The 25,128-nt window shown below is 38.7% G+C and overlaps 1 protein-coding gene and 1 long non-coding RNA gene across 4 annotated transcripts in view; one reads left to right on the top strand and one right to left on the bottom strand.

Moving 5' to 3' along the window:
• The window catches only part of HECTD2 (HECT domain E3 ubiquitin protein ligase 2), an 89,547-nt gene extending 65,501 nt beyond the window's left edge, over positions 1–24,046 (top strand). For all 3 annotated transcript variants that reach the window (XM_030570055.1, XM_030570057.1, XM_030570056.1), the window contains 9 exons: positions 1,353–1,485; positions 4,505–4,593; positions 6,051–6,209; positions 8,405–8,479; positions 9,366–9,453; positions 9,712–9,818; positions 15,386–15,501; positions 16,614–16,757; positions 21,448–24,046. In XM_030570055.1, coding sequence (XP_030425915.1) covers positions 1,353–1,485; positions 4,505–4,593; positions 6,051–6,209; positions 8,405–8,479; positions 9,366–9,453; positions 9,712–9,818; positions 15,386–15,501; positions 16,614–16,757; positions 21,448–21,568 — 1,032 coding nt within the window. In that variant the 3' untranslated portion in view covers positions 21,569–24,046. The remainder of the gene's footprint in view (positions 1–1,352; positions 1,486–4,504; positions 4,594–6,050; positions 6,210–8,404; positions 8,480–9,365; positions 9,454–9,711; positions 9,819–15,385; positions 15,502–16,613; positions 16,758–21,447) is intronic.
• The window catches only part of LOC115655027, a 109,944-nt gene that overhangs the window by 58,326 nt on the left and 26,490 nt on the right, over positions 1–25,128 (bottom strand). The gene's annotated exons all lie outside the window — the stretch shown is intronic.

The raw sequence follows: 25,128 nt of genomic DNA, 5'->3' as shown, positions 1-25,128 counted from the left end.
ATGTTTTGTTGAAAAGTATCTGTAACATTTTGAATTCAGTCTGATAGGATTTATTTCTGTAGTGAATCTATTTAAAACATTTGTAATGGTAGCTGAGGAAACTAACCACATTTTCAGTCATTGTCTCCTGCACATTTACCCACTTCACACACACAGTTATGTACATTTTGTGTAAGTACATGCTAACTAAAAAGAAATTTTAAAAATATGAACATAAAGTGAACCCATTAAGAATACTGTGCATAATCATCAGATTATATTATATCATATTCCAAGGTAGGAATTCCAACTTCTTCTAACTAATTCTTTAGATACTGTGTGATTTTTCCTTCTCTCCTCAAGCTTTATAGTCTAGGAGCACATTATAGTAAAATTTCATTCTGTGGTGGGCAAGCTAGTGTTAGCAAAATAAGGGAGGGGTGTTGTTTGATTTGTAAAAATCTACTGAATCATAATTGCAGTGGCATGGCAGGGGGGCTCACTTCTCCCTGGGTCCCCACTCCAAGTCCTCTGGTTGGTAGACATTTTGATAATACAGTGTGGTTGGAAATTGTTCAAGTTGGGTATCATTCGAAAGTCCTTTCTCCCACAAACACTATGGCACCAAACAGCACAAGCCTAGGACAATTATGTAGCTATACAATGAAGAAAACTTTTTTAAATTTTTTTTTAAATTATACTTTAACACAGGCATATCAAACGTGGCAGCCCTCACGAAGTTCTACTGAGGCTCCTGACTGACAATAATGTGTTACCAGTTAATGCCCAGAACATGATACCCGGATTAATATTTTTTTAAGGTTTCAGATTACTATAAATGGAAGGAATGCTTGAAGTTGATTGCCATCATCGGTTAAAAAGATGATACCATTGAAATTATGATTCAGTAGATTTTAATGACTCAAGTGACACTTCCCTTACCTGTCTATTATTAACTTGCCTACAGAATTACACATGCTCCGAGATTATTAAATACTTTAGTCTTTCTTCCAATTTCTTACCCAAATTTTTAATCCACTGCTACCATAGCCAGGACCCAGTTACTCAGAGAGAGCGTGGATGAGAGCTGTTTGGTGCCTTGACTCCCAAGATGGCTTTCAAGCCTGGCCAGAGACCTCATGAGTCAGGAGGGAGGGTGGCCAACCAATTATGATTAGTTAACTCTCCCAATCCAAACAGTTATTTGCATATAAACTTGAATTATGAATTAGAATTCAGTAACTTTATGGATTCATATTTCACTCAACTAATAGCTGTAGAATAAAAATAAACACATTTGTTTTATCTAGAAGTTCTTTAATACTAGATATGTTGTGAGTCTCTGATTTATTGTAATTTTTATTTTTTAATAGCTGACACGGAAGAGGGCAGATTTGAAAAAAAAGTTGAAAGTTACATTTGTAGGGGAGGCTGGTCTTGATATGGGTGGCTTGACAAAAGAATGGTTTCTCCTCCTTATTCGCCAGATTTTTCACCCGGACTATGGTGAGTCCTCATAATTTACTTCTTTTAAGATTAACAAATTAAAAACGGGATTAATTAAAAACACGGATGGAGAGGCATTTTTAGTTTTTTCAAATGTTTAGCCCATCCACCTTGGGTCTTTTTTTTTTTAATATTCTCTGTTGGGTCATGTAACCTGAGCCCTGCAAGCCCGAGTCGGCTGGCAAAGGCCAGCTATAGGTTTTTCTTTGCTGTGTAAACATACCTTTAGTGTCTATAAACTGAAGCACAGTAACTGTGTATAGATGTGGGATTTACCTGCATGAGGGCCAGCTCCTTACTTGAGAATTGTGAACATGGTAGTCAGTATTGCACTATGCAATGGGTCTCTCAGTCACCTCAATTTCTAAACCACATATTTTGCTTTTGTTTTTTTCAGCAAATTTGACTCACTCTAACACTCTAATTTTTGGCTCCATAAATATGGATCTTAAAAATAATTCTTTCGCGAATTAACTTTAACATTGTCAATTTCGCTATTGTTTGGTCATTTCTGTAACACAGCCCACCACCGTGCCTTATATGGCCATACAGCTTGTGACATTAGTGTTAGTGAATATGTGCCAGCATCCTTCAAGATTGCCAAACAACTACCTGTATTGCTGTGGAAAGGAAGGAAAGTATCTAGAATGAAGGCACTCACTGATACATACACTCTGGCCTGGTCTACACTGCGTGTTTATACCGATTTTAGCAGCGTTAAACCGATTTAACACTGCACCCGTCCACACAAGGAGGCCCTTTATATCGATATAAAGGGCTCTTTAAACTGGTTTCTGTACTCCTCCCTGAGGAGAGGAGTAGCTCAGAAATCAGTATTACCGTATTGGATTAGGGTTAGTGTGGCCGCAAATCGACAGTATTGGCCTCCAGATAGTATCCCACAGTGCACCACTGTGACCGCTCTGGAAAGCAATCTGAACTCGGATACACTGGCCAGATAGACAGGAAAAGCCCAGCGAACTTTTGAATTGCATTTCCTGTTTGCCCAGCATGGATCTCTGATCAGCACGGGTGGCAATGAAGTCCCAAATCCAAACAGAGATCCAGCATGGATCGTACGGGAGATACTAGATCTGATCACTGTATGGGGAGACAAATCTGTTCTATCAGAGCTCCGTTACAGAAGACGAAATGCCAAAGCATTTGAAAAAAATCTCCAGGCTATGATACAGAGTCCACAGCACAGTGCTGTGTGACAAGCATAACAGAAAGCCAAAGAATCAAATGGATGCTCATGGAGGAAGAGAGGGGGTACTGAGGACTCCAGCTATCCCACAGTCCCCGCAGTCTCCGAAAAGCATTTGCATTCTTGGCTGAGCTCCCAATGCCTGTAGGGTCAAACACATTGTCCGGGGTGGTTCAGGGTATATCTCGTCAATTTACTCCCCCCTAACCCCTGTAAAAGAAAAGGGAAAAAAATCGTTTCTTGACTTTTTTCAATGTCACCGTATGTTTACTGCTTGCTGCTGGTAGACACGGTGCTGGGGCAATGAACAGCAGCATCCTCTTCCCTCCCTTCCCTGGTGGCAGACGGTACAGTGCATTAGGACTGGTAACCATCCTCATCATCAGCCCATGAGTGCTCCTGGCTGGCCTCAGGTGAGGTCAGCCGGGGGTGCCTGGGTAAAAATAGGAATGACTCCTGGTTATTTCCGGCAGATGGTACAGAACGGCTGGTAACCGTCCTCATCATAGCAACTGGGGGCTGAACTCCATCAGCCTCCCCCCCCCCTTTCATGTCTAAAGAAAAGATTCTGTACTGTCTGGACTATCATAGCAGCTGGAGGCTGCCTCCCCCTCATTTTATCTCACTAAAAAGTCAGTGTTTCTTATTCCTGCTTTCTTCATTACTTCATCACACAAATGGGGGGACCCTGCAACGGTAGCCCAGAAGGGTTGGGGGAGGAGGGTAGCAACAGGTGGGGTTGTTGCAGGGACACCCCCTAGAATGGCATGCAGCTCATCATTTCTGTGGGATCTGACACAGAGCGGCTGTGCTCTCTGGTTCTCTGATATACTGGTTCTCTAGTACACTTGCCCCATATTCCAGGCAGGACTGACTCTATTTTTAGATACAACATAAAGGAGGGAATGACCTGGGGGGTCATTCCCATTTTTGTCTTTGCACCCCCTGATAACCGTCATCTCATCGCCAATTTACAGTGGCACAGCAGACGGTACAGAACGACTGGTAACCGTCTCTGCTACCTTGCAAAGGTAAATGAATGCTGCTGTGTAGCGCTTCAGTACCGCCTCTGTCAGCAGCATCCAGTACACATACGGTGACAGTGACAAAAGGCAAAACGGGCTCCATGGTTGCCATGCTATGGCGTCTGCCGATGCAGTCCAGGGAAAAAGGGCGCGAAATGATTGTCTGCTGTTGCTTTCACGGAGGAAGGAATGAGTGACGACATTTACCCAGAATCACCCGCGACACTGTTTTTGCATCGTCATGCATTGGGATCTCAACCCAGAATTCCAATGGGCAGGGGAGACTGTGGGAACTATGGGATAGCTACAGGATAGCTACCTCCAGTGCAACGCTCCAGAAATCGACGCTAGCCTCGGTACATGGATGCACACCGCCAAATTAATGTGCTTAGTGTGGCCGCGTGCACTCGACTTTATACCATCTGTTTTACAAAACCGGTTTATGTAAAATCGAAATAATCCTGTAGTGTATACATACCCTTAGTTAGCTAAGAAAAGGATGAAGAAAGGCAAGGGGAGAGATAGCTCAGTGTTTTGAGCATTGGCCTGTTAAACTCCAGGTTATGAGTTCAGTCCTTGAGGGGGCCACTTAAGGATCTGGGGCAAAATCAGTACTTCGTCCTGCTGGTGAAGGCAGGGGACTGGACTTGATGACCTTTCAAGGTCCCTTCCAGTTCCATGAGCTAGATATATCTCCATATATTATAAGCATGAGACAGATACATGCTTTGGGGGGGATTTTTTTCATTGCAGATAAATAATGTGAAATAATTTTTACATTCCACAGGTATGTTTACATATCACAAGGATTCACACTGTCACTGGTTTAGCAGCTATAAATGTGATGATTACTCTGAATTCCGATTGGTTGGTGCTGTATCCTTTGCTGTCAACTTGGATGTACTACCTGCATAGTATTTTAATCAGTTACTAAATGTAAAAACAAAAAGCTAGAAACTTCTGATTGAAGTATAAATATGCAAAGTTAGAATTAGTTTTTATTATGCTTTTCTTTTTCAGTAAAAGTTGTTGTTTTTTTTGCTTTAAAGAGCTAAACAGAATACACTGACTAATGATTCTTGTAGGAAAATTAAAAATAAGGAAAATACTTATTGTGTGTATGTATACATATAAATTGCATACAAAAAATTCATTAAAATAATGTTGTTAGCAAAATAAAGCATTCCAAAGTTAGGAAATTAAGAATTAGATTTTTTTAAAGTATGGAACCCTTTTTAGTAACAAGTTTAAAATCTATTTTATGATGATAGTTTATTGACTATAAAGTTTCATCTTTAAAATTGAATCTTTGTTGGAAAATAATATTTTCTTGCTAACTCTTAAACCAGCTGATATATAATCTAGTATAGGTTACTCACACTGCTGTTATAAATGACATAACTTTTCAACAGAATGATTAGCAATAGATGACTGATTTTTAAAAAAAAAATCATTAAACAGTATAGTCATTACAAATAGAATGAATACATACAGTAAAAAGGATTTAATCTGCTAAATACAAAAGTAAAAACAGCCTGGTGTAATAGGCAGCAAATTGGATGGTTTATATATTTGTTTGTTAGAACTGGCATATTTAGTAAATGGAAACGAATAGCCTGGTCTTATATTAAGTTTTATATAAGGGAAATTTCCCATGCGTTACCCAATTGGCTGCCTGGCATAGGAAGGTTAAACTAATGGGATGTAATAACAAATCTGGCAGTAACCAGTAACAACCACAAAAAAGGGGCAGCTTCTCTTGATGGATAATTAACTTCTCAGATACAGCAATAATCATACTGATTTGTACAAAAAAGCCTAAAATAAACCTAATTTCTCATTAATAGTTCCCCAAAACTCTGGATCTTTGTGCAGTCCCACCAAATATGCCTGAATAGGCCAGCTGGTAAACTACACTGTCAGCATAACTTTGTCTTAATGTGTTTAATTTTCATGGACATTAGTATGTTAAGACCTCTTTAGAATTTTTTTGATTAAAAATACCCATATCTATAGTTTCATTTTAACTTTTTTTTCATATTATAGTAGTTCAAAAATGCTTCATGCTGTACAGTATCTGAAGTATGAAAGAATTCAGGTGTTGAATAGAAGTGTATTATTTGATCATGTTAATATTCTTTACTTTAATAGTTCTTGCATTAGACAATAGACTCTTAAAAGAATGATGGCAATGTTGAAAAAGCATTTTCTTGCCTTTTCGTTGTGTTTAATACTTACAGAATACTCTCAGTAACAGTGTAAAATATTCTTCTAAAGTGATCTAAAAAGAATAATAAGAATATGATTTTCTACTTAACATCTGACTTGTATAGCTTATGGGACTTGCGGTGTATAACAGTATCACCTTGGATATTCGCTTCCCACCTTGCTGTTACAAGAAACTTTTGAGTCCTCCCATTGTTCCCTGTGATCAGAGCACACCTGTAGGCATCAGTGGTGTTTCATTAGATGACCTCTGTCATATTATGCCAGTAAGTAAAAAGCAGTATTTTAAAGGATAGTTTATTTAAATAATAATTGGTTTCATTTATCGATGCTTGGATTTGGGTGCTTCTGTTTCACTTAAATGTTGCAGAACATTTCACATTATGAGCCTCTTTTTATATGCTTTCCAAACCACTCATCATTTTCTCTCTTCTTGAAGATCTTATTTATTTATTTTTTACTTGTAAAAATTTGAACAAAATTTTCCCTTCTGCCATTTAAGTTACGGGAATTTAAAAAAAAACTACACACAAACTCATGAAACTTCACATCTAAGAAATGTACTGTGCAGAACTCCACTCTAAGAGACCAGTACTATACTTTGCAATCCATGGTATCACTAGATGCAGTAAAACTCTCAATGGTGTACATGAGTCAGTTCTGGATCTAAGCATTCCAAGCGAAGTTACAAATGGCCTCAGCCATTTAATTGACCTCAGTTCCTCTGTAGTCACCTGCTAGATCATTCTCATTCTTCATTCCTGTGATGTTAAAAAGCCATAAAAGTATTGTAATGGACAGATTCGTTTCTAGTAATTTTAGTGGGGTTAGTTTCTACAATTGAGTAGCAATATTCTGAAATCTGCATCAGCACAAGATGACATATCCTAAAAAGAGTTTGGGAATCAAAAAAAGGTGCCCCATGCAGTTGGAAGATGTCGCTACCCTATTATTAAGGCACTTTGTATGCTGATGGGTACTTGCATTAGTATTATTTTTGTGTGTGTGGCACCATATTCCAGGGTAGGGGTAAGAAGCATGAGCTCAGTCTTAAGCTTCTCCCCCTGGATTGAAGTCTGATCTGCTCAACTCCTTTCTTCAGAAGTCTCAGAATCTTCAACTTTGAAATCAGAGATGATCTTTCGGTCCAGCTTCTCCAACAAAGAAACCATCAGATCGTAAATTGAAGACAAGATCTTCAGATCTTATTTTGCCTGGCAAGAAACCACTTTATCTATCAGTAGGTTCCATTTTTGAATACTGAGCGTCATAGGTCCTCTTGCATTCATATTGAAGAGGAAGGGGGAGGCAAAGCATTCCTCCAGATACACATATGCAGGCCAGACAGTAGATTTACAAAGCTGCATAGGAGCCTAAAGATGCAAATAGGCGCCTAGTGGGATTTATAAAAGCACGCTATGAGTTAAGTGCCTAACTCCCATTGGCTTTGAGTAGGAGCTAGGTACCTAACCTACTTAGGTATTTTTGTAAATTCCAGTAAGCACCTAGCTGCATGTTTAGGTACCTAAGTACCTTTGTAAATCTGGCCTATGGTGTCTTCATGCCACAAAGAGAAGTTACATAAGCATAAGCTGGACATGGAATGGGCTATTTAGTTACCATCTGGACACACTGAGCCTTTCACTCAGGCTCATCACAGTTATTTGGGCATTTCAGGAGAAGTACATTTCTCCCTCAGTAAAATGCCTCTGAATCCCCACTGTAGAAGGATAACATACAATAACAGAACCAAGTGATGTCAAAGGAGTACTTATTTTTTTTATAATTGAAGAGCTGCTCTCCCAATATTAGCATCTGATCTTGACCCCAGTGTCAAGAGTGTCATGATTATTTAAACAATGTAAAGCTGGAAACTAAACTTCAAGTAGCAGCCCTACAAATTTGCAAAATACATACATTCTGGATGCAAACATTCCAAGCAGCCACTCCCCTGGTAGAATAAGAGTTTAGTCTCTGTGGCACTGGGACTCCAGCTTGCTTATTACAGACCTGGATACTAAATTTAATCTACTTGAAGAAGTGTGATATAATGGTGGTAGGCAAAATGCAGAAGCAGCCCCTTCTCTATAAGCTCTTTGTTTAGTTGTATCTTTCTTTCAGAGGTAACATCTGGGGAACAGCTACTGATAAATAATCTCCCTTTTTTCCATTTGTTTAAAAAAAATCTAACAGGGTTTTTTTTAGATCCATTTGTAGCTGATGTTTGAAAAATGGAATTCAATATGAACATATTGGAAATAAGTTATTTTGCCTGGTGAGGGAAAAAATTCAAAATATAGTTATTAGTAGTTGAAAAATCATTTCTGCACATGCGGAGTAACAGGTTGCTTTATGTATAGTATGCTTTAATGTGCAATTTTGCCCAAGGTGTTTCTCAGTAGTAAGTTATTGTACTTTAAAAGGTGGAATTGTACCTAATTCATTAATTTTTTTTCCCCAGGAGCTGGCCCATGGACTAAGTGAGCTTCTATCCTATGAAGACAACGTTGAAGAAGACTTTTATTCAACCTTCCAGGTACTGTAGGAACACAGACTCTACAGTTTATAGTAATTATTGATCCATCTCAGGAGATTTATTCATAGGTAGAGTAGTCCATCATAGAGAGTGATTGCTGATTGTCTGAAGTTCAGTGGGGTTGGGGCTAAAGAGCTATAAAGTTTGCCCCAGCTTTGAAAGAGTCAGTCTAGCCTGGGAGGTTGGCCCAGACAGAGGCTTGCTGTAGTTTTGGAGGACTTGGTAAATTTGGGGTTGAAGTTGGCCTGGAAGCCTGATTTAGGCAGAGGCCTACCTAACTTGAAAGACTTTACCTAATCTGGGGGCTAGTTTTAGGCAAATGCTTGCACTAACTATTTGATATACTCCAACCTGGAAGACTGTCTTAAAGAGAATCGTGATCCAATTATGAAAGACTTGGGTTTGCCATGGAAGTTTTAAACTAAGCAGAGGCTTGTTCTAATCTGGAATGATTTATCTTCGCCAACGAAGCTTAGGTTTAGGCCTGCACCAGCCTGAAAACACGTTAGGCCTGACATAGGCTTGTTCTAGTTCAAGGCTTTTTTGCTTTTGCTTGGAATTATATTGTCATCAGGTGGTATGAGACTCTTTATAACCTAAATTATTTTCAATTCTGTGGGACCTACAATTAAAAAGAGAGTTTATTTCTTCTAATATATTTAATCTAAAACCTTTTCTGCATCTTTCTCCTTTGTGGTAGCCAAGTCTTACCACTCAACTAACACATTTTAAATAGTGTATTTGTTTATTAAGAAAAATACTAAAAATTATAACACATAATTTAAAAAAATCTCTCAGAAATATGCAAAACTATTGATAAGTGATTTATTTGCCATAATGGACCAAAGGTGTTACATGTGCTATACCATCTTCTTTCTTTCTCCAGGTTTTTCAAGAAGAATTTGGAGTCATAAAATCTTATAACCTAAAGCCTGGTGGTGATAAAATTCCAGTTACGGCTCAGAATAGGAAAGGTACTCTAAAGATATAAATATGCCAACTGAAATGCACCAAACTTCACTTATAACTATAGATTTTGTTATTTAGCTGAGTAGTAAAAATAAAATTCAGACTGAACTTCCTAATATACTTTCTATTTATAATGCTATGTAAAGTAAAATGTATTTTAAAAGTTTTAAATTATTTCAACTCAGTTTAAGACAATACAAGAAATGATAGTCTGAAATAATATTTTTAATATCTAATATAAAGGATATCACATTTTTTTTTAGAATATGTGCAGCTTTATGTTGACTTCATTCTCAACAAATCAATCTACAAACAGTTTGCAGCTTTTTATTATGGATTCCATAGTGTCTGTGATTCATATGCATTGATGGTAAGAATAAGATGAAAAGTCTTATAATAAACTTTATTTCATATTATCTTAAAGTTTGGATTACTTCTATTATAAATCTGTGACAAAGAATTGAAAATGGCTGATCTGAATTATATAAATAAACTTTAATAATTCAACTGACTTTTTTCAGTGTTCATAGAGGCTCTGATTCATCAAAATATTTAAGCAAATGCCTAATTTTAAGCATATGAGTAGGCCCACTGAGATCAGTGTGGCTTGCTGAATATGACCACTCAAGAAAGAGATCTTGGAGTCATTGTGAATAGTTCTCTGAGAACATCCACTCAGTGTGCTGCAGCAGTCAAAAAAGATAACAGAATGTTGGGAATCATTAAGAAAAGGATAGATAAGAAGACAGAAAATATATATTGCCTCTGTATAAAGCCATGGTATGCCCACATCTTGAATACTGCATGTAGATGTGGTCATCCCATCTCAAAAAAGATATATTGGAATTGGAAAAGGTTCAGAAAAGGGCAACAAAAATTATTAGGGATATGGAACAGCGTCCGCATGAGGAAAGATTAATAAGACTGGGACTTTTCAGCTTGGAAAAGAGACAAGTAAGGGGGATATAATAGAGGTCTATAAAATCATGACGGATGTAGAGAAAGTAAATAAGGAAATGTTGTTTACTCCTTCTCATCACACGAGAACTAGGGGTCACCAAATGAAATTAATAGGCAGCAAGTTTTAAATGAACAAAAGGAAGTATTCACACAGTGCACAGTCAACCTGTGGAACTCTTTGCCAGAGGAGGTTGTGAAGACCAAGACTGTAACAGTGTTCAGAAAAGAACTAGATAAGTTCATGGAGGATAGGTCCATCGACAGCTATTAACCAGGATTGGCAGGGACAGTATCCCTAGCCTTTGTTTACCAGAAGCTGGGAATGGGTGACAGGGGATGGATCACTTGATGATTACTGGTTCTGTTCATTCCCTCTGAAGCACCTAGCATTGGCCACTGTCGGAATATAGGATACTGGGCTAGATGGACCTTTGGTCTGACTCAATATGACCAGAAAACTATTTGAGAAAAACAGTATATAATTGCATTAATATTTAGGACTCTGCAGTATTACGGAGTTGGTAAGTATAGTGTTTTCATTGGAGAGTCTTAAAGGTCTTTAAAAATATTTAATGTATTTCCTCTCACAATACTGCTAGTAAGTAACCAATATGAAAGACAGATTTCATAGACAGCTGCAACAGATTAAGGCCAAGATTTTTTTTTCTTTTTTCCAGTGGGTAGGATTTTTAACAGTTAGGATTCGGTGTGGCCTGATTTTTCAAAAGTGCTTATCGCCCAGCAGTATTCAATAAACTCAATGGCTGCTCATCTCTTTTGAAAATCAGGCCATTTATTTAGGTGCCTAAATGTAAACTCGAAACGTTAACTTTAGATACCAATTTTTTTAAACCTTGTCTTAAGTAATTGCAAATATATAATAAAACCACAAAAGGAACCTCTGTTTCCTCACTGTAGTCCTTTAGTTTTAAGCCAGGTGTGCTGAGCTAGATCCCCTCTTCTGTGGCACGTTTGCAGAGGTGCCCCCATTGTCTCTCATGATTAGGGTTGCCTACTCTCCAGGATTGTCTTGAAGTCTCCAGGAATTGAAGATTAAACTGTAATTAAAGATAATGTCATGTGATTAAACCTCCAAGAATTCATCCAACCAAAGTTGGCAACCTACTCATGATATAGCCCAGGTGGTGTCACTTAGTGTAATCCATTCTCTTTCCTTCTCTACCCTTATTCTTTTCTATCCTTATAATCAAGGTGGGACTGCTAGGGTCTGTTAATGAACAGTTCTGTGGGCATTTTTAGTGAATTTTAGGTTATTTTCATCATAGAAAGTAATGGGAGAAAAAGCAAAGAGAAGTCATCCAAAACTCAGCAGAATGAACATAAAATCCTTCAGGAGACCCCACACCACTGGCTGGCTGACATGAAAAATCATCCCTTGAAATTAATATTGTTCCTCCTTTTTCCCTGAAACGTCCCTTTTCTCCCCCACTTCTCCCCATGGCTTGTCTCTTCCTAGTGACCTACCTTGTTTTGGCGGCAAAAAGTGCCTCATGACTGCTCAGTGCCTCCTCCCTGCTGGCTACCTCTTTTCAGTGCATGCAGCATCTGGCTCCAAACTAAACCCTTTACTGAACTGAACACATCTCTAGACCATTAGAGAGGATCAGAACTGGAATATGTGCACATGAGAAAAGTTGCCAGCACATAGTAGAGGAAAGAATGGTTGCCTGTCACGCACACCTGCGATGCTGACCAGGACCTGAGTTATGTTGGGCAGGTTTTCTAAAGCCTGGCCTATTCTGGCCAAATGAGGACTAATGGCAGATATACTGGTGGCTTCCCTCCTCTTCCCCTCCCCCATTTCTAGTTGGATCATTGGGAGGGGGCTGTCAGGATCACACAATCTTGTGTACTTACAGGAGAGTAAATTATGGGTACAGTGTTACTCAAGGAGAACATGAAGAAAAGCCAGGTAGCCATCTTAAAAGCCGTTCTGGGTCCCTCAATTTCAGGCCTCCCATTTATGGATCATCCCTACAGTGGGGACAGGAATCTGACAAGTTCTCCAGCACCACTTCTTCTCTCTTCCAGTCTTTGCTGTCCTTTTCAGCTGCTACATCCATCCCCTTTCTCATGAACCATGGGGCCAATCAGAAACTGGCAGGGAAAGGAGCTGACACTGGAGCTTAGTCTCCATTTGTTTTTTCACCACCTCTGCAACCTGATAGTTCAGCCACATAGCTTGCAAGTAGCCACAGGGAAGTCGTGCATGTTTGAATATAATAATAATACCTCCAACACTAGATTGTAGAAAATTGTCTTAATTGGAATTACGTAATTAGAGCTTATTAGTTAAAGATTCATACAGCATGATACAGAATACAGAAAGTATACTTTACTACCCTCTGTAAATTGTGAAGAGAGGGCAGCTTGTTCTCTTTTTATATATAATATATATATATAAAGTAACTGAGATGGCAACTTGTTCACTTCCAACTAACTTTCCTAAATTTATTCCTTTATATACTAGTTTAGAACAAAGAAAGTTTATTTGCTGGGAGGGGAAAAGCTACTTTCCCACAGTAGATTGTGTGTTTTGTTTTAATATTTTAATTTATTTAACTACTTAGGGAATTTTTATGGTATTTTAATTTACATGATTGGTCCACTAAAGGGATTTCTAACCCCAGTTATTGTTATTAAGAACATCTGTTCTAGCAAGCACTTCCAAAGGAGTTAAAAACATCTTTGTGTCATTTTTTATAAATTACAGAAAATATTTGTATTCACAAATACCTCTTATTAATCACAGAACATAACTGGATTGTAAGCACCCCTTATCAATTATTCAGTCTTGTTCATTATATCATACTTCTATAGTAATAAGTATCCTTTGTTAGTGCCAAAACTCCCTTCCTGGATATCTGGATTAGATTAAAGATGTTAAATTATACACACTTCATTATTGAGTATTTTCTTAATCAATAAAGTTTAACTTAAGCACAGAAAAAGGATTTTGATTAACGGGTTTTGTTATATGGGTTTTACAATATCAGTAGAGATTGAATATGACTGACAACCAGAAATCCCAATCAAGGAGTATATCCTTCCCACTTACTGACCAGAGCAGTGAATTTGGTGAGATTGAGGCAGCAGGTCCATTGGTCACTGGGACAGTTAATTCCTTCCTGGACAGGGAAGAGCCTATTAAGGTGGTTTGGAACCGACTTTATGGTAGTGTGGCTCCTAATCTGACCAACAGCATGTCAATGAGTTGCTCCAAGGTCTTGCTTCTGATTGATTGGGAGCTTTTCTGGTCCTGAAATTAAGGTGTTGCAGGTTCATACCTACTTCTTCCCTGCTCCCTGTGTTTGCAGGCACCACACTAGTACTTCAGGAAGAAGTGGGAGAGATTTAAAACTAGTAGCATTTTCAGAGTGAAAACTCTCCATTCTCAACAACTGGAGCATCGGAATATTATGCAGAAAGAACTAGAGGACTGGGGTAATAGAAATTAGATGCAAATTAATAATATCAAGTTCAAAGTCATGCACTTGGGGAATTATAATACAAATTTCTACTACAAGCTGGGGCACAGCCTTTGGAGGCAACAGAAGAGGAGAGTAATAGGTGTGTGGGTTCATCCCAGGATGGCTATGGCTATCAATGAGATGCAGCTGTGAAAAAGGCAAATGTGATCCTAGAATATATCAGGTGAGGTATTTCTAGTAGAGACTGGGAAATATTAACACTATTGTACAAGTGGTAAGACCTCACCCGGAATACTGCATACAGTTCTCTTCACCCATGTTCAAGAAAGATAAATTCAAACTGGAAAAGGTGCAGGGAAAGGTTACTAGGACAATCAGGGCATGTGTGGCCTGTCTTTTGAGAGGAAGCTGAAAGAACTTAGTTTCTTTACCCTAGCAAAATGAAGGCTGAGGGGGGATGTGAGTGTGCACAAATATATCAAGGAGGTAAACACCAGAGAGGGAGAAGAGCTAGTTAAGTTAAATGAAAATGTTGACACAAGAACAAATGATTATAAATTGTCCATGAACGAATTAAGGGTCAGAAATTAGAAAATTGCCAACCATCAGAGGAACTTCCCAATAGAAGTAGATTGGACAAGCAATCTAATTAATTTTAAGATAGAGCTTGATACATTTATTAGTGGGTTTGTATGATGGGGTTGCATGCTGTGATAGGGGGTTGGGTGTAGTGGCCCTGAGGTGTTTCTGTATTTTTTTTCCTCCTTCCTCTGAAGTATGAGATAGGACACTGAACAGGATGGGCCAGTACTATGAGGCATAAAGAGAATTCCTTCTCAGATGCTTGGCTGGTGGGTCTTGCTGACACGCTGAGTGTTATACCAATCATCTTTTCTGTTTTCAGGAATGAATTTCCCCAGGTTAGATTGGCAGAAATCGTCGGGGGGGGGGGTTGCCTCACTCCAGCATGGCATGCATGTCGATTGTTAGAATCATCTGACTATATCTCACCTAATCAATTCCCTGCCATTACAGAGGCCTTGAGTATTAGTGCACCTCACTCCTTCCTATTCTCTGGCTGTGGTACACAATAGTTTACTGGTGTTGGGCTCAGGACTGGATAATTGGGTTCAGTTTAGGGCTTGTGGATGTGTGCAGGAGGTCAGACTCAATGGCCTAAATCTCTGACTCTAAGTAAGAAAATGTAAACATTAGGAGGAAAGGGGAATAAGGGGAATAGTAATAACACACTAATGGATATTACCCGCATTTATTTTGCTTGTTAGTAAACAATTTTAAAATTAAGAACTGAGGAATTGATCTTTCTGCAAAATAGTAAATACTGGAGTTCAGATATAAACTTTTATCCATGAAAAATGTTCTTAAGAAAATAACATACTTTGTCTACAATGCATAACAAAACATCTGCAATTTAATTTTTCAGTTCTTAGTCTGAATCTTTATTAGCATCATTATTTATCTTTTAAAAAGTGTTCTGCCAGCAAATGTTATGACTTTTTGGCAGCTACTTCGTCCAGAGGAAGTTGAAATTCTTGTTTGTGGAAGCCCTGAACTGGATATGTATGCTCTACAGAGAAACACCCAGTATGACGGCTACCTGAAAACCGATCTCACTATACGGTAGACTTAATTTTTAATCTTCTTAATATTCATACAGAAAAACAGTATAGACTGATGCATTAATGGGAGCAATTAAAATCTGAATGTCAATATAGTCTTGAAGTACTAAGATATAGCTAAGTTTTAAAAAGGTTATCTCAAAATGAGATAAAAATACTGTAGTCTTATTTCCTTAAGTAGGAAAAGTTATATTAGTTGAACCTCCTTAGCTATGCCAAGCAGGGACAGCTATAGCTTTTTTGCTGCCGCAAGCGCGGCAGGCAGGCTGCCTTCGGCGGCGCACCTGCAGGAGGTCCGCTGGTTCCACGGCTTCGGCGTACCCACCGCCGAATTGCCGCCAAATCCATGGGATCGGCAGACATCCCTCAGGCGCGTCACCAAAGGCTGTCTGACTGCCACCCTCGCAGGGACCATGAGGGTGCCCCCCGTGGCTTGCCGCCTCAGGCACATGTTTGGAGCACTGGTGCCTGGAGCCGCCGCTGGTGCCAAGTATCTTTAAAAGGACACAATCCGTTTAAGTCTAGTCAGTTTCAGGTACTACACCAAGCTACTGTGTGGTTTTACAATATTTTCCTATATTTTAAAATGTTATCTCTCTTCTCTGATTTGTGAAAGATCCACACAAACTGGGGCAACTATCTGTACGCAAAACATAAAATGCATAAAAAATTGAGAAGAAAATATTTCCATCTGATCTTCCTGTAATACCTAGTAACTGTAGGCATTTCTTGTAACTAATAGGTTTTAAATAAAGTTTCAGACATAAATGTAAATGTGTATGTTTAACTAAACCAACATTTGAAAAATAAAGGTTTGTAAGATACAGGCAGCCAAAACATCTCTTCCCTTTGCCCCACTATGCCAATTATAAAATCTGGCTCTAAATAATGGTAGGAGGGAGGAGTTGTATAGAGGAGTATCACTAGCACATTTTTGATAACACAGTGTTTGAAAATGTACATAAATACTTTATGCTTTTAAGTTCACCTGTCAACTATATATTGATGGGAATTTTTATATTAAGTGACAATATCTGAGCCTAGGGCATAGTGATAACTTTACATTGCTTTTATCAAGCTATTAACTCTCCCCTTCCCTAATTAATACTGTAGATACTTTTGGGAGGTAGTACTTGGATTTCCTCTTGATCTCCAAAAGAAGCTCCTGCATTTTACTACAGGAAGTGACAGAGTACCTGTGGGAGGGATGGCTGATTTGAATTTCAAGATTTCAAAGAGTGAAACATCCACTAACTGGTAAATAATTTTCAATTGTATTCTTAAATATTGTTAACAGAAGAGTCTTATTGTAATTTGTGTATGTAGTGTAAAAAAGAAGCAAACTGACTGAGAAACTATATTAGTTCCTTTAGCTTGGTTTACAAATGTTATTAAAACCATTTATTGATTACACAAATTTAGCAGATGTTCATCTAATACAGAGCCAGCTCTCCAAACAATGTGTAAATCTGAAGTCCAGTTACTGCTTTTTAATACAAGTGGTCCTTATGCTTCAATTCAAAGAAGCAATTTGCTTAGTCCTTGACTGGGGCTGAGCTGGTGAAAAATAAACTACCATATTTACCAAGAGTTGTGCTGGATCCATTTGGGTGTTCATTACTCTGGAGACTAGTCTCTGCAGCTGGCAGAGTGCCCTTGTTTCTTACGGCTGATCAAGCTTTTTAGTGTGTGAGCCCTGAACAGACTGACCATTGCTTTGGGATCTCTATAGAGTAAATGGATAGATGGTCCAGAGGTGGTTCTCTGTAGGTGAAACTAGAGAGTCTATAACATGAAATTAAAGGTTAAATATTGGTGTGCTCTGCTGGAACCTTTTATATCCTTTTGAACTCATGCGGGAAGTTTCTCATTCCTTACTATCAAGCTAGTTTTTTGGATGGCTCTTTTCTCCAGAAGGTTAGGAGAAATTCAGCTCTGTTAATTTGGAGAGCGAACTGTCACCAGAAATTCCTGGTTCCACGTTGCATTGTCAAGTCTTCAGCATCACAATTAATTATAGATTTGAAATAAGTACAGTACATGAGACCTTTTTTCAAAAATTCATTTATTGTAATTGGCCTTATCATAATGGAGTAGTAGTTTTTAAGTAAAAGGTAAATATTAGAATAATGTAGGCCCTATTCCTACAGTGTCATCTTTGTAATCAGATTCTTGCATCCATGCAGAGCCGTATTGACTTCCATGTGCCTCTTCATAAGCATAAGAATTCACCTGCATGGATCATATTACAGGATCCAGGCAGTAGTAATGGCCAAAATTTTCAAATCTGAATGCCCAATATTATAGTCCTAGATCCATTGTATAGGTACTGTGATGGGGCAAGGCCAGACTGCTACAGTAAAGTACTGAGAAACAGGTATGTTAGCCCCAGGGTAAGCAAATCCCTAGTACCCTGGTAACCAAATGGCAGTTGCTTCAGGTTAATCAAGGCACCTGGGGCCTATTAAGATCTTTCTAGAAGGCCGTGGAGATAGCTACTTTAATTAGAACACCTACAGCCAATCAAGGCAGGCTAATCAGGGCACTTGGGTTTGAAAAGGAGCTCACTCCAGTCAGGCAGGGAGGAGCCAGAGGGGAAGGAGCGTATGTGAGGAGCTGGGAGCAAGAGGGCAAGGAGCTGAGAGTGAGAGAGTGTACTGCTGGAGGATTGAGGAGGACAAGCATTATCAGACACCAAGAGGAAGGTCCTGTGGTGAGGATAAAGAAGGTGTTTGGAGGAGGCCATGGGGAAGTAGCCCAGGGAGTTGTAGCTGTCATGCAGCTGTTACAGGAGGCACTATAGACAGCTGTGATCCACAGGGCCCTGGGCTGAAACACGGAGTAGAGGACGAGCCTGGGTTCCCCCCCAAACCTCCCAACTCCTGATCAGACACAGGAGGAGCTGACCCAGACTGTGGGTTCCACAAAAGGGGAAGATCACTGAGGTGAGCAAATCCGCCAATAAGCGCAAGACCCACCAAGGTAGAGGAGGAACTTTGTCACAGTACCTACTAATGAAAGTGGCCTGACTTTTAAAGGTGCTGAGCACCTGGAGCTCCTGTTGACTTTAGTGAAATGGATTCTCGGTGCTTGTAGACATCTGTAGCCTGGTCTTCAGTGGCCTAAAGGCTGTGATTTAAAAAAAAAAAAAAAAAAGTTAGGCCACTGCTGAGAGCATTTGAAAATCCCACCCCAAATATGAATTTAGAAACTTCTAGCTTTGGAAATTTGCCAATATGTCAAATAACTCAAACGGAGCTGAACTGTAATTCCATACATATTCCACGGTTGGTGCATCTGCAGCCCCTGCACTTGATTTTTGGCTACCAGTATCCATACGGGGCGATGCCTGTGCTCTGTGTCCTTGCGCCTCCCACCTAAGGGTTTAAGGACAACTCTACCCATCCTTCAGTTCCTTCTCCATGCCTGTGGCTATGAGTTGGAACTTTGACAGTGGCTGAGCCTCTCGATCACTGTGCCCTTTCTGTTAGGATTAGCTTTTTACTTGATGTTTCCTTTCTCTTTGAAAACAAAAAAAATTCTCTGAACAGCTTCACCTGGAATCAGGGTTAGTCCTTATAACAGAATAAAAATTTCCACAATTTAAGAATTGTCCTTGTGAGGCAGTAATGCCACTTAAAGATGGGTATACCAGTGTTTATGCCTTAGCAAAGGGGCACAGTCCTGAGAGAGGTGCCATTTTGCAAATCATTCTTGAAGCAAACACCAAAGGGAAGAGAAATTCTCCAGAAGCTTCTTTTACTGGAGATGTCTGTGCCTCTTCAGATATTGGAGCGGCTGGATACAAAATTCCTGAGCAGTCCTCTTCCAAAAGTGCTCCAGTCAGCTCTTCAATCTACTCTCTGAGGCACATGTCTAAGGGACCTTCCTCTCTGGCTGGTAAAATATCTGAGGTTGGGGGAGAAAGGAGCATTGCACCTCTGAGAGACACAGATCTAGGTTCCCCCCTCACGACTTCCTCTCATTCTGCTACTGAGAAGGGTAGTTCAAATAAGTGGGTGTCCCTCTGGCACCCAGTCCAGACCAGTCACCATATCAGAGTGCCAGCTCCCATAAAGCATCATATATCATCCAGAACTGACTTGTCACTCAGGCTTCTGGTACCAATCTCTTCCATTCACTTAGTACCACCATGTTAAGTACCAAGACCTGTTGCTGCATCAACAGACTTCACACTCTCTGCAATACCATTGTTGTTGTTCATCTAACTTCTTTCTGAAGTACCAACCACTACCCTGTCTCTTCAGTACTGAGCACATCTGTGGTACCAGGTAGACAACATATTCAAGGCTTGCCTAGCACCCGAGCTGGTACTGCCGCTCCATTAAAAGAGCAGTAGTTTTTCTCCTCCTCTTGTTCAGACTATAACAGGGAGGGGTCACCATCTCATTCCCTGGAGTCATTTGATCCCTACACACCAGAAAAGGATTCTAAGGCGCACTACTACCATCTAAGGCCCAAAAGTTCTAGGAGAGACACTATGCTTTGACCCACATGGTTCAATATCCATACCAGGACCCCGGCAGTCATATCCACTCTCATGGCTCCCTGTTCAATATTCATACCAGCACCCTGGCAACCATCCCTCATGCACAGCACAGCTCATCTGAGAAGCATCAGAGATTCCAAACAAGAAATCCATCAGCTTCTGCTGCATCATCATCTCATCCACCTTTGCTACTGAAAGCCCTGGTCACAGATGCCTCCAGTCTAGAGTGGGGAGCCCACCTAGACAGTCTTCAGCCACAAGATCCCTGCACTTCTCAGGAAGCCTGGTTGTATATAATACTAGAATACCTCCTGTCCTTTAGGGAGCTTGTAGACAGCTCTGAATTCCTTAAGGTTCACCTAAAGCTATTTCAGCTTTCCATCTTCCCATTTGATTCAGGGCTATTCAGCATTCTCACACCTCACAGTAGCTAGATTCCTGAAGAGCCTTATAAGGGTATATCTCCCAGTCAGGGACCCTCCTCTTCCTTGGGATCTTAACCTAATGCTGACAGGTTTGATGAGACTTCCCTCCCCCATTCCTTTGAGCTCCTAGCTACACATTCCCTCCTGTCCATCAAAACAGCCTTCCAGATTGCAATAACAACAGCTATCAAGGTAGGAAAAATGCAAATGCTCACGGCAGAACCTCCATATACAATATTTCAATGAGGCCTCATCCCAAAGGTCTTGTTAAAGATAATCTCTGACTTCCATTTCAACCTAGTAATACACCTGCCTGTGTTCATTCCCAAGCCATATGCCAAGAAAAAATTACAGCTTATTCTACCAGGGTTTAAGCAGCTTCTGCAGCTTTTTAAGAAGCATTTTGATAGGGAAGCAACTTCAGAATTATGTGCATACATTTACCAAACATTACTCCATAGATGAAGCATCAAGATCTGATGCTCCTTTTTGGGAGAGTTATCTTATTGTTAGACTCCAAGCATCCACCTCCTGTGATATAGGTCACTGCTTGTGAGTCATCAACCATGGAATATATATATATGGACAACTAACCAAGAAGAAAATTGTTACTTGCCTTAAAGTAACTGTGGTTCTTCAAGATGTGTTATCCATTTATATTCCACAGCCCACCATCCTCACTACTACAGAGTCTCATAATACCTGGATTCTGTATTGGCAGAGTCTGAGGGTTAGTTGAGGTTTCCTCACCCTTTGTGCACTGAGGTGGGAGGCACAAGGACACTGCTGGCTAAAAAGAATCCAAACTCAAGGACATGCAGCACATGTGCACCAACTATGGAATATATATGAACAACACATGTTGAACCCCAGTTACTATGAGGTAAGTAACACTTTCTCTGTATCGGTTTGTAAAAGTAATGCACGTAAATTAAAAGCATACAGGTAATGTCCTAGTGCTATTATATTTCTGTTAAAAACAAATGGTGCATTATCTTTTCAATATTTTTAGGTTGCCTGTGGCCCACACCTGCTTCAACCAGCTTTGCCTCCCACCTTACAAGAGCAAAAAAGAACTGAAGCAGAAGCTGATCATTGGAATTTCAAATGCAGAAGGTTTTGGTCTAGAATAAGATGAAAGATTTAAAATACAGGATTTTTTATGTAGCACTCACTTTCCTCTTATTGTGCCTTTAAGCTTTTCATGTTTTTGTCTTGATACTGTGCCAGTCCTATCCAACTGAAAACATGATTTTTTTAATTAAATGCAAAGTGCATTTGTTTTTGCTGTATGGCAATACATTTACTGCTTGTTTTTTCAGAAAGTAATTTTAATAAAATTCAGAATGCTGCATTACTTGACAGAAGAAAGCTGACAGAGGTGACAAATTCCAGGTTACAGTTTTGTCTCTGATTATTCTTGGAGCACTTTATAATTAATCATAATATGCATCATGATGCATATTGCACTGGGAAAGGAAACACAAAAGGTTTCTTGATTAGGTAAGCCAAGTGGCAGAATGTCTTTAATTAATACATGCAGTAGCAAAGCGTATAACTGCCATTCATGTGAGACATGGGGCCATATTTTCATATTGAGACATAAAGCAATTTTAGCCTAGATAAAATGTATACAGTTTTAATGTTCTGGCTTTCGTTATCATATAATTAAGCAGAATATTTAAAAAGCATGTAAATAACTGCCTGTGGAAAAATAGGATTTTGATAGTGCCATTAATTGCTAAAGATTTATTTTTACAAATACACAGTTTTAGATGTTATATAGTCAGCTTTTACAGATCAACAGAATTGATTTGTACAGGAATGTTAAAAGTAACTATTTTCAGTATAACTGGACTCAAGGACAAACTTTAAGTATTAACAACCTGCATGTTAATTTTGGCAGCAAACTAGTCAGTTTGGCTGTAATATTGTAGTTTTGTAACCATGGCTTGCTTAAAGAAATTGGATGTTGACAGTTAAATTCTAAATCTCTTTGAATGCTCCAGACATAAGTGATATCCACATCACATGGAAAAATATTAAAATTTTAACTTGTGTATCATATTGTCATTTGATCAACAACTTTATGATAGAAATCTTTTAGTAAAAGTTTATTAGAGTAAGCTATGACAAAAGTGAATACAAGAACATATCAAAATGCTGTAGCTTTCATTTAACGTGACAGTCAGTATTTAGACAATGTTTTGTTTTTTTCACTGCACACTAATAAAGTAAATGTAAAGATATTCTTCTCTAAAAATCTTAGCAAATTTGGAGCTGGGGAAGAAACTGATTGTAAAATGCAGGCATAATTACAAGTCCATTTTTATTCACAACCTGAGATAGTTAGCAGCATACAGTATAGTATATTGTATTTTTGTACATCAAGTAATACCTACTGTATGTTCTATAGATTTTGCAACAGAACTTATTTGCAATAACAAAATATACAGTAATTTTTCTGATACTTTTCTTATTCTGGCTATTTCTTCCTTTCTATACTACTTGCTTACAACCAGCAGATTTCTACATTGGTTAATAAACTAATCTGGCTACTCTGTAACCTTATTCCATTAATCCTTTAGTAAATAACTGCACATTTCATTCTGTTCTGATCCTTAAAGAAGGTAGTAATATTTTACCATTTTTACTTTATTAGGAATAGAGTTAGTGATGGGATTTTTGAAAGCATTCGGTATTGGCTTAACTCAGCTCCTCTTTAAGTCAGTGGTAAAATTATCATTGATTTCACTGGGAGCATATTTAGGCCAGAAATTGGTCCTTTTAAAAATACCACTCTAGAATTATATTTTATTTCTGAAAATGTAGAGTAAATCAGTTACACAAATCACACTGCTTCATCACTGTACTGCCTGAACTAAAAAAACATTTAAAATGGGTAAAATATTAATAAGCACAAAAATGTGTGTGTATTTTAGAAGTCAGAATTATGTATATTTTTAATAGGTAAAGTGGAAACAAAATTTTTGTTTCTAGAGGGGGTGATTCATGGAAAGTTGTCTTATACATTTTTGTTTTTGAATTAATAGCTATACAGTTTCTCATATAAAAATGCACATATGTCAATATTTTATGACTCAAGCCCACATTTAATAACTGAAGCATTGTTTCTGCCTATTATTAAGATAAAAGCTTTACATTTTAATCTTTTATCACAAAATTGCACTTTGCCTTGGTTTAGTTTTAATTATTAAAAGCTTTTTGGGTTTGTTGTATAATATTACCTCAAAATTTTAAAAGCTATTATATTTGCATCCATTTTTAAATAAACTAGAGAACTGTCATTGAATTACATTTTATATTTCCTGACAGTAAGTTAAATAATTGTAATTTTTGTATTTGTTAAATGAAAGCATTGCACAGTATTTATGAAATAAGCCTCTGATCTCATTTAACATTGTTTGCTCAACTACATTTTTTTTTTGTCTTGCAATGTAATCCAACGAAACCTTCCCTCCCTTTTTTCTCTCTACATTTTTTTTGTACATTACCTAAGGAAATCTGGTTTGTATACATTTGTTCATTACTGGGTATCTATTTTTATGTATTGAAATTGTGCAGTCATTAAATCAAACGTTTGTTTCTGAGTCTGACCTATTTAAGTGCAGTATTTTTTCCATTGAAACATTTTCTTTGCACTAGCAATTCATAATCTTCTATTAAATCTCTACATGTTTCAATGAATAAGAAATGTTGACTTACTAATGCAGAGATGCCCACCAAAAAGCCTTAAAATAATATTCCATATTATATCTTGAACTACCAATGTTGCAATGCACAAGAATGTAAAATAGTGTTGATCCTGAACCTATTTCTCCTTATTTCCAGGAACAGTCCTGATCCCTCAGCTTCAGGGCTGTTCTAATTTGTGACGATAGAAACTGGCTCAGATGTTATCGTGCTCCAGCCATATCTCCTCTCAGTCCCACAATGACCCCTAAACCAGAGGGGAAATAAGGATAAAGAGCAAGAACTATAGAACTAGGCTCTCTGGCTTTGCGCTGACTGAGGATTCCCCTGTGCAGGCATAATCTCCAGCCAGCTGTTAAAGCCATCTTTCTATCCCCTTTGCACTAGAGGACTGTGGCACACAGAGGACATCAGGGACCAATATCTGAACTATTTATTATAAACGTCAGAGTTCCTTCTTAACCGTGACTGAACTTTTATGTCTATATACAATGAAGAAATGTTTTATTTTCTGAATATGCTGTTTCTTTATGATTGCTTAGCCAGTAGATATAAATCCTCCTTCCAGCAAATGGAGATGGGGGGGAACAATTCTCTTCTGACATCACTTTGTAGAGGGAGAGGTGGCAGATGACTTGCCTAGCCCTAGTATCCTGTACCTGCTTTCATTTACCTTGCCAAATTTGGCTTCTCAGCCCTCTCATTGTGTCTTTCATCTGGTGATTGCAGGTTGTTAATCTTCACCATTGGTCACTTTTAGATCCTCTCAATTGATGGTACTCACTATGGTCACGAGCCTAGTAGAAATAGACACTTGGGCCACCCTGTAACCTAGGACTCCTGGCTGCTGACAGAGAAGATTCTCCTGATCAGTTGGCTAGAAAGTAGTACAGCTGGTAGGCAATTTACCACTTCTGCTAGGGTCCAAAGTTCTAGACAGGAAAAATTCAAACAGACATTAGCATAAGCCCCAAGAATT

The sequence above is a fragment of the Gopherus evgoodei genome, chromosome 7 (assembly GCF_007399415.2).
Source record: "Gopherus evgoodei ecotype Sinaloan lineage chromosome 7, rGopEvg1_v1.p, whole genome shotgun sequence".
Classification (NCBI taxonomy): domain Eukaryota; kingdom Metazoa; phylum Chordata; order Testudines; family Testudinidae; genus Gopherus; species Gopherus evgoodei.
This window is presented reverse-complemented; position numbering and strand designations above follow the sequence as displayed.